Raw genomic sequence first — 10832 nt, 5'->3', positions numbered from 1 at the left:
ACAATAAAGGTATACCAAATAGGTAAGTAAATCTATTCCTTTAAAATTACAGTGGCTGGTTTCCAGGGGGGAAAAAAATGTCTGGCAAAAATGTATTTAGTCTATAAACTACCAGAAGATGTCACTGTCTCCCAATTAATGGTCTATTCCATTGACACTTTTGCAGGTACGTTTTTTTGAACACCAGCAGGCTGTGATAGATTGATAAGAATATTTGTCTTCTAGTATTGAATTTATGAGAAGGATAGGACCTCACAAGAAGTACGCATCCAAGGTTTGTAGGTTTGTTTCATCTTGATTCTTTATGCCCTAAGTATGAACCCTGTTAGCCACTCCATTTATTGAAATTATGTGGACACTCTGGGTTCCATCTGTACTTGAAAAGTGAAGGTGGTGAAAAATTCTTCAAAATATCCTCTCTGATCTTGATTTCTGCTCACATTTTCAGGTCGTCTTAGTATGATGCAACTGCATTTGCTAATTTATCAGATTGTCTAGGTTATTTTGGCGTTGGGACACGACCTAAGGTATTGAATCTTTTTTTCAAGTCACCATTCATTGTGTGTAAGGCAGAGTTGGAAAGTGTTTCCATGGATGAAATGAACCAGTATTTCCCTAATTACTTACAAATGGGGACATCGGACTGAGTCTGAACCAATATATACTCAGGAGTGTCCAGACAATAGCACATGTTAAAGAAAAACAAATTATCTTTATAGCCAGAAAACTGACTTGAGAGTTGATAATTAAGTGTCTTGTGCTGGGGGCTGTGGGGAATGGGATTCTCCGAGATGAAATGATAAATAATTTGTTAAAGGCATCCAGTGACAGCCGGCAGATGAATATATGAGTATGATTTCTAGTGCAATTCTGCCCAGTACCTCAAAAGAGCTAAGTACGTCATTGATCTTCTCCGTGCTGTTGGCTTCAATAGTAAAGTGGGTTAGTCTGCTCAACCTGGTCCTCTAGGTAGTTACAGGGATCAAAGAAGCAGTTAAGAATGAAGTTAAAAGTGCTTCATAAATATAAGGAATTGTCATGAGTAAATTCTTCTATGAAAAATGTGAAACACTTAGAAATTATTCCATGCTATGTGGACATCCTGCCTTTCTATATTTTGATTATTTGACCTTCTTTTAAATTTTCATTAATTGGGGAAAAAATTAATGACACCTAATACTTAGGCAGTTGCAATGATGAACCAAAAATAGAATTGGATATGTTTCCAGGGTGTCCATGTAGTAGCAAAGTATATGGAGATGTATTTTATTTTATAATGTTATAAAATTATATTCCTATAAATTACGAACATAGAGCCAAATTAATTGACTTCTAGTACCCAACTCACAATGAGCTGAAATAACGGGACCAACAATGCTTTATTGATGGACCTGAAGCAGCAGGGCCTAATGAACATTTTTAATCAGATAGGTTTAAATCCTGGCTCCACCACAAACTGTAACTTTGAACAAGTTAATTGAGTTTCAGCCTCAGTTTCCTGACTTGTAAAATGGAGATAATATCTATTTGGCCATTCTACTTTGTGTATATACTGTATCGTTCTACTTTGTGAGAATAAAATGATATCAAGAAACTCAAGTCAGAAAGTCAGATAAGGAAGCAATTACTATAGAATGGGCTAAAGGTTCCCATTAACCTTAGAAAGGATATCTTACCACACTTGGGTGGACAGTGGCAGTCTTAATCCAGGGGCTAGAACATCGGTGTTTCTATGTCAATTTCTCTTGATTTCACTATTGGTTGGCCCTACTTTTTGGTGGAACCTTTTAGTGAAAGCCAACAGCTGAGTGTGTAATTTCAAAAATCAGCACCTAGTTTTATTTATTTCTAAAATTTCCACAGTAGCTGAGCAAAGCTTACCTATAGTTAGGTGCTCAATGATGTATTTATTTCTTTATTTTTAATTAATTAACTTTTTAAAAAAGGATTTGAGAGAAAGAGAGTATGCACAAGAGTATGAGCGGGGGGGGGGGGGGTGGGTGGACAGGGGGAGAGGGAGAAGCAGGCTTCCCACTGAGCAGGGAGCCCAATGTGGGGCTCAATCCCAGGACCCCAGGATCATGACTTGAGTTGAAGGCCAGCACTTAACCGACTGAGCCACCCAGGCACCCCTTTAATTTTTTATTTACATTCAATTTAATATATAGTAGATTATGAGTTTCAGAGGTAGAATTTATATTTTTTTAGAGAGAGCACAAGGTGGGGGAGGGGCAGAGGGAGAGGGAGAGAGCGAATCCTAAGTAGGCTCCATGCTCAGTGTAGAGCCTGACTCGGGGCTTGCTGTCAAGACCTTGAGCTAGTGACCCGAGCAGAAATCAAGAGTCTGACGCTTTGCGGACTGAGCCACCCAGGCACCCCTCAATGACATTTTAAAGGTACAAGGATTTTGAGTACACGTTTCCTGAGTTAAGTTAAAGGCAGTCTTCAGTATCCATAGTAGGGTTATAGGATCACACTGTACTGTGTACTGTGGTATTACAAGCTTAGGAAATGGGTGTAAGGACCTACCCCCAGATCTCCACATTTTACTAGTCAGGTTGCCTTGGGCAAAACTGAGTCTTGATATCCATATGTGTACCACAGGGCTGTTGTGAGAATCAAATGAGATACTTGAAATTGCTTTGTATATAACCTTGACTATTAATAAAAGAATGAATGTTAAATATGGAAGTGTGATAAAAAATCATTTTATATACATTCTGATTAGTACTGATAGTTATCAACAATATAGTTTTAAATTGTAAAAGGTTGAGAGAAGTCCTGGAAAAAATAGAAATTTTTATGCTGGTCTCAGTATGTAATGGAGGATGGGTAGGAGGAATGTGAAGTTGGAGTAGAGAAAGGGATTATTGGCGGGACAAGCTGGCACAGAATTCAGGAGAGAAGGGACCTCAAGATGATTAGTTTTCTTCATTACCTTTGTTTCCTTATGAGGTTTCTTTTCTGTTTTCTTTTTTATTTTATTATTATTATTTTTCTTTATGTTGTGTTAGTCACCATACAGTACATCATTAGTTTTTGATGACCTTATAAAGTTTCTTATCTGAAAAGGTGAATAACTTGGTTATTAGCTCTAAGCCTGGTTAAAATTCTCCACCTAACACTTTGATTGGATTTGATGGAATTATGTTCTTGAATAATTCTCTTCAGATTGTTTGACATTTGTTTGCTTACCCCTCCCCCCCATCCCAGGTAGTTTGGAATGTTGGCTCATAAGCAGCCCATGAGCTCTACTCTTTTCACTGTGGGGGACTAGAAATCCTACCTGTCATTACACTGGACAGTCAGGCTTGCCTGTAGGGTGTAGGTAGAGGCAGTCTTAGCATTATAGGATTTGGGTTTTAAGGCATTGCAATAGTCAAAATTCTTTATCCATGAGGAGCAGAAGCTGTCTTAACTAGAGTATGTTGCAAAAGGTCAATTTGTTATAAGGGTATGGGTATTTCATGAAACCCAAGAGTAGAAGGACAGCTGGGTCTAGACAGACAGGAACTGGAAGGCCATTACAAGCAGAGACATTCCCTGGCAAAATTTCATTCTGTTTCATTCCTCTCTTTGCCAGACCAGTGTTCTCTGCATCTCCAGTCCACAGGTGAATGTAGCCACTCCATAGTTACAGCCCTGGGGTCCTGCACAATGAACTAGCAGTCTTTCAATTCCCAAGTTAAATTACCAGGAGAATCTGGCATCTGACCACCTCAGTTTGGCTTAGGAGCCAGCAGTGGTCAGGGGAGATAGGAAACATTATAGAGTATACAGAGGCCTAGCACCATAAAAGGGGCCAAAGTTCCCTGAGAATGAGGAATTGCCATTATCTGGGCAAGTATTTCTAAAGAGATCTTAGTTAATATTTTCTTTAAGGGAAGAGACTTGTTTGGTACAGGATGATGCCAGGAAGTCATCTAATACATGCCGATGGCTGGAATCTTTTCTAATAAACATTCAGTCTACATATCCCAAAACAAACCAAAGCTTTTGTTTCGTGGCCCTCAGGGGGTTCTGTTCTACACATCATTTCTTGTATTTTTACACTATTTGCTATTTGAGATGGGGATCCAATGTTTAACACCTGAATTATATAAAGTTCAAGATCGTCACTCTGGCTCTGTTTTCCACCACATGACACACTCACCCAATTCTGAAAGTTGGGATGCCATTTTCTCAGATGCCATTTTCTCTCTCTTTGCTCCTACATTTTTTTCTCTTGTTTGCCTCACTTTCTCATCCGTGAAAAGTAACACTACCACCTCCCTCATCTAGGAAGCCCTCTCTCACTCCCCATTGGCAAGCCAAGTGAGGTGTCCTTGCCTGTGCTCCCATAACTCCATACATGGCACTCACTATGCTGCACGGACTCATTTCCTGGTTGGTTTGTTCCTTCAAGAGGCGTTTCACATTTCAGCCTTTCACAGTGCCTCAAAAGGGCCTGCCACGTAGTAGGCCTTCAAGAAAAACAACAAATAAATAAAATGAGCCTCAGTTCTTTAAAGCCTGGCTTTATGTTCTCTTGTCTCTATTATCAACAGTTCTAGTGTGGAAGCTAAAAGTACAGGCTCTGATGCCAGACTTCCTCGGTTCATCTCCCATCTCTGCTTAGTTTCTTTGTTGTGTGCTCTTGAGCAAGTTTACCTGACCTCTCTGTGCCTCTGTTTCCTCATCTGTAGATGGCACAGTAATGGTACCTCCCTCAGAGGGTCATTGTGGGGGTTACATGAGTTGAGTGCTTAAAGTCTGAAACTACTACTACTACTACTAGAAACTACCCCAGAAAGGTTCGTTATTACCATTATCAACCATCTAAATCACCACCAAGAAACTTTTGTAGACTTCTCTGTGTTCCATGAACAACATGAAAGCCAATTCTTTAGGTGTGGTTAGTGTTTTCAGAAAGGTGTTTATGTGGTCTCTGTCTGGTACTGCTTCCATGGTGTGCTCTAAGAGATACGTACTCTAAGAGTATCTAGGGACTGAGAAGTGGGTTAGAAGTTCTACCAGTGGATGCTTTCTGTAGCGAGAGAGTGTGCTTATCATATTGTGATTATATTTGCTTTTGATGCATGAGCAAGCTTTTTTTGGAAACTTGGTGGGGTGATCGGATGTGTGATGTCCTGGGGTCTTAGCATTCTCAGCCTTGACGGTTTGTGGGTGGCAAGGTTGGTGGCCAGAAACTGTCCTTTTAAGAGCACAGGACTGACAGGAATTTTTGTGGAAACTGACAGGCTGCTTCTAAAATTTATATGGAAATGTAAAAGACTTAGAATAACCAAAACAATTTAAAAAAAAAGAATAAGGACTTTCATTCCTGAATTTCAACACTTTTATTAAACTACAGTTAGGGCAGTGTGATACTGGAATAAGGACGGACATGAAGATCAATAGAAAGAATTGAAGGTCAAGAAATAGATCTTTATGTTCAAGTGGTTTTTTGACAAAGGTGCCAAGGCAATTAATCCAGGATAGATTTTCTAACAAATGGTGCTGGGACAAGTGGATATCCACATGAAAAATGATGAATTTAGTTGTGTACCTCACACCATATATAAAAATGAACTCAGAATGATCATGGACTTAAATGTAAGAGCTGAAACAATGAAACTTGTAGAGGAAAAAATAGGAGAAAATCTTGAAGACTTCAGGTTAGTCGAAGATTACTTAGGTATATAAACAAAAGCACAGTCTATAAAAGAAAAAATGGAAATTTGAGCTCATCAAAATTAAACATTTTTTGTACTTCAAAATATAGCATGAAGAAAATGGAAAGGCAAATGGCAGACCAAGAAAAAATATTTGCAAAACACATATGCTGAAAAAGGATCAAAAACATAGACACTTCGATAATAAGACAAAAATCTCATTTAAAAAATGGTGAACATACTTGAACAGAAATTTCACCAAAAAAGACATAAAAATGGCTAATAAGCACATGGAAAGGCGGTCAATGTCATTTAGTCATCAGGGTAATGCAAATTAAAACAATGAGATATCATTTCATACACACTAGAAGGGTTATACTAAAAAAGATAGCAAATATTGGTGAGGATGTGCAGAAGTGGGAGCCCTCATACACGCTGGTGGGCATGTAAAATAATGCAGCAACTTTGGAAAATAATTTGGCAGCTTCCAAAAAAGTTAAACATATACCTATGATATGACCCAGCAATTTCACTGCTGGTATTTACCCAAGAGAAATGAAGAGATGTGTCCATGCAAAGACTTACACGGGTATGTTCTTAACAGTTTTGTACATAATGACCCAAAATTGGAAACAACCTAAATGTCCATCAACAGGTCAATGGATAGGTAAGTCAACAATCATGTGGTAAGTCCATATACTGAAATATTGCACAGAAAAGAAGGAACAACTACTGATATGAATGTGACTTGGACAGACCTCAAAATTACTATACTAAGTGGAAGAAGCCAGACGTAGGAGAGCATATATTGTATGATTCCATTTATATGAAGTGTCCATAAAAGACAAATCTATAGAGATAGAACGTAAATTAATGGTTGCCTGGGACTGGGAGTGGGGGTGGGAGATGGGGATTAACAGTGAATATAAGGGATGTTTTTGGGGTGATAGACACATTCTATCTGCTTTGTGCTTTAGTGTAAGCACACAATAACCACCATATTGCACAGTTTGGTGAATTTACTGAAGATCATTGTCCACTTGAAATGGATGAACCATATAATATACAAAATATACCTTAGTAAAGTCAGAGGAGGCTATGTGGAGGGTATGACGGGGAGGAGAGAGAGACACAGAGACAGGTAAGAACAGCTGGATCCAGGCTGTTTGGGTCTGAAACCTGGTGAGTCTAACCTCTTTGCCTTAGTTACCTGTTAGTGAAATCGGGAAAAATCAGTTATTAATCACAAAGCAGTGTTGGGAAGATTGTGATCATACATGAAGTCTGCTTAACAGAATTTATACTATAGAGAGAGCTCGATAAAATATTAGCCATAATAATAATAATTATTATATTAATTATATTATTATTATGAATCTACCAAGGATCCAGCTCTGATTTAGGTAACTTAAGTCAAATCTTGAAGAATGGGACTGCAGCTTGCAAATGGCAGTGACCAGTCCTGTGGACATGACTTTTGGGGAATTTGAGAGCCTACAGCACAGCATCTGTCAGGCACATGCAGGCTGGGAGATTGGAGCACGGGAGCTTTGCAGATAAAAGCTGCTTCTTCATGGCAGCATCGTTTACAGAGGTGTCACCTGCTGCCTATAAACGTGGGAGCAACATGTGATGTTTTAACCCCAGTCCAACAACCCTTTAGGTTTTACCCCACTATCTTCCAGGTCCTACTGGGGCAGAGCACAGGTGATTGGGGGGCATGGAGGAGGGACACCTTGTCTATGAGGGGTACTAGAGGAAGAGATGTCTTGGTGAGACTTAAGAATCCCCTGACATTTCCCAGATGAAGGGTGTGGAGAGTTACCCAGGCAGAGGGTACAGCTTGAGCAAACCCCAGAGGCCGTATGGAGCTTGATGAATTCAGTGAAGGGCTGCTCTGAAGAGCAGAGTGACAAGAAACAAGGCTGGGGTCCCATGGAGGGCCTGTGAGCCATGATAAATGATAAAGAAGTTGGATTTCTCCTGAGGACAGTGAGGACCAGGGAAGAGGTCTAAGTGAGTACTAGGACCAGCTCAGATACCTCCAGTTAGGCGGCCCCGATGACATCTCCACACTACACCTTGAGAGATACTGCTCTGTTGATCAGGAGCAAATAAATTTCTTCCTAGGTACTTGCATTTAGCACCCTGGAGTGCAAGTGTTCCTCCAAGGACCACATCCACACTAGTGTCTGGGGGAAAAACTGTTTCATGGCTCCCACGAGGGGCACATGAGGCATAATGTGGTGGCTGAGAGCCTGTCTGTAAGGCTAGACCTCAGAGAAGCAGAGGACTTGCAAATGCTTCATTCACTTCACCCCGGGTGTCTGCTCTGGCTGACAGCCCATTAATAAGCCCCAGCGGCTGAGGGGCAGGTATTGTGCTGGTTACTATAGCATCACCTTGGAAAGGATCACTCAGTGAGAGCTTCGGGCTGAGTGAGGCAGGAGGGGGATGCGGTCAGAAGCAGCAGGAGGGGCTGGAGAGAGGCTGCAGTTGCTGTTGCTGGTCTCAGGACACCTCGTGGGCTGGAGCCCACTTGAGCCTCTCCAGCTGCAGCCCCAGGGAGGGAGTGAGGCTGCGCTCAGCCCGAGAGTGGCTGCCTGAGACAGTGCCACAGGCACTGCTGAGCTTGTAGCTTTCAAGGGACTGAACTCCCAGCCAGACATTACTTGGCCTCTGTTGGGGGGGGATTTGGGAGGGGTGTCTCATCTTGGAAGAGCTGGGCTGGATTTCATCTCCTTTTTGATGTTAAGTAGTTACCTCCATGAGAACTGACTTCAGGCTACTCCTCGAGGAGAGCAGAGTGGTCCCCACGCTGGAAATGAAAAACGATGACAGTTTGTGAGACTTAACTGTTAGTGCTTGGAGGTCCCCCTCACCCATTCAAAATGCCTTTTAAAGCATTTGATACCTTCAAAGAAAAAATTCTGAAACCTGGAAAGGAAGGAGTGAAGAACGCCGTGGGAGATTCGTTGGGGATTTTACAAAGGTAAAGTTTGAATGCAAACTTTGGGTTTATGTCTGGGTAGTTTCACATTGCCAATGTTTGAAAGGCTTTGCTTCATATTTTAAAAGCCACCTTTTAAAAAAGGAGTGGTAGGTCAGATTAGATGGCTTCTGGAGCCCCTTCTAGCTCCAACACACTAAGCCTGGAGGAAAAAAAAAAGATGTATCAAAAATATAGGATTGAATTAGGAAAATAGCAAGACAGGCATTCTGCTTATATGGCAGTATTAGTACTTGCCGGAGATGGTGATGTTGCATATTGTGTGTTCGGCATTGAATTAGAAAAGATATAGGGAGATAATATTTCCTGTTAATTCAATAATAATGACAAAATCAGGAACCCTGTTACATGGTTATGCTTTTGAAATAATTTTTAAGAATTTTTCACTACAAATGAAAATTAGATATATGTTCATCTTGTTATATAAACTATATAAGGTGGTTGCTGATTGGTTTTGAAAGAAGAGAATAGTTACACAATAGTTTGAAGAAAGTATGTTTAAAAATTAGTATTTAAGTAAAAAGAAACCTTACATGGTTACAGTGAGAAAATACTATGTACCATCATTAAAATGAATGTTTTTGTCCAAACCAAAAAATAAATCTTTTTTTAAAGTGAAATGCATTATTATTAGGAGAGTTTGCCACAAATGAATGAATTGATGTGACATTGTAATTTGTGATTTTTTATAGACATAGCCTTTCTAGGTTTTATAGATGAATTTGTAAGCAGTCCTTATGTACAAGGTAAGGTGATTTTTTTAAAACCCTCTGATATAAATAAATGTGAAAAATACTCTTGATAATATTTTTATATGTTTGAATGACTATTTCTCATCCTGATGAGTGAAAATGCCATCTGGCATCACCTTTTAACTTTTTATGATATCCCTTAAATTAAAAAAACTTCAGCATGCAAAGGACTGTTTCTAGGCACACAGATTCATTCCATTCCTTGGGTTTTATAACACAGGGGCTCCTGTCAGTGTGACATTTCCACTGTATCACTCTTGACGAACTTTCATAGTAAGAGAACTGGGTTCAGCCCTTTATTAATTTAAATGTTAAAAACAAAAAGGTTCAATTAGACCCACACTGAATTATCATGTATAGATAAAAACCTAGCTGACAGCAGGATAAACCAGCCAAACATAGGAAGTGATTATAATGTTAAGAATGTTTTAGCCTTGTGTTGCGCACTCCCCAGGTAACATCCGTCTTACTGTGGTGGTGTTCATTTGATTAAAAACGAAAAAGGAGGCATAATGGCTTGATTGGCATATTCAACTATGATGACAAAGGAATCTGATAAAGCCAGGAACAAAAACCGTGACTCTGGACTATAGTCGACTACAGCCACCATTATAATCATCAAACTCTGCCTTAGTTTATACAATATTGGACAAGGAAGCAGTTAGGAATTTTCTTTCCAACATTAAGTTGAATTGCTTTTTTGAAATTGAATCACTTTCTTCGGTAAGAGACTTACTGTAAGAGCTGGTTTTTGCAATGTTTGATTAGATGATCCACTTGAAAATTCTTTTGTTTGCCAGATTGGTTTGCTTAGGAATATAACAAAATTCACAATTTCCAAGTTGTACGACCTCAACCCAAAACTGAGCTATGTGTTTAGGACTCTGAATGGTTTCCTTGGAAGTGAATCACAATACAATAGAAAAATGGCTAACAGGACTTGGGAAGCAGAATGCACTAAACGCATGTTAGATGTTATCGCTGTTGGCTTAATAATAGAATGACTTGAGAAAAAATAGAGCCAAACTTGAACCCCTTCCTTCCATGATCCTGAAGGAAATTATTGGTAGAGGAAGGTTAAAAAAAAGGCACTAATTGACTAGCAATCCAAGTTGACCCTAAGCTCTGACAGTCTTTGGGCAGAGCTGCAGAATTACGGTTCCTCCAGTGAGACCAACTCTGACACACACTTGGTGTTCACCTTGTCTGTAAGATATTTATATATCAGGTGCCTTGTCCAGAGCCCGGTATACAATGAACATTCCCTCCCCTTGCTGATTTTTCACCTAAAACCAATTGGCAGAATCCAATGGAAAAAAAATCGGAAAAAAAACGTTTTCTGTTTTGTAAGGCAGAGGAACATTCAGAAGTTAGAACTTAAGCAAGCAGTGTCAATCACCGATGTCTTGTAATACT

The 10832-nt window shown here is 39.7% G+C and overlaps 1 protein-coding gene across 1 annotated transcript in view; it reads left to right on the top strand.

Moving 5' to 3' along the window:
* Positions 1-8510: 8510 nt before the first annotated feature.
* SLC17A8 (solute carrier family 17 member 8) overlaps positions 8511-10832 on the top strand; it is a 42887-nt gene continuing 40565 nt past the window's right edge. The window contains exon 1 of the mRNA XM_045780041.2: positions 8511-8646. Within this exon, the coding sequence (XP_045635997.1) occupies positions 8546-8646 (101 nt within the window). The 5' untranslated portion in view covers positions 8511-8545. The remainder of the gene's footprint in view (positions 8647-10832) is intronic.

This window comes from Ursus americanus, chromosome 17 (genome assembly GCF_024610735.1).
Source record: "Ursus americanus isolate L20-20 chromosome 17, mUrsAme1.1.p, whole genome shotgun sequence".
Classification (NCBI taxonomy): Eukaryota; Metazoa; Chordata; class Mammalia; order Carnivora; family Ursidae; genus Ursus; species Ursus americanus.
Note: the sequence above shows the minus strand (reverse complement) of the source record. Positions and strands in the feature narration are given on the sequence as shown.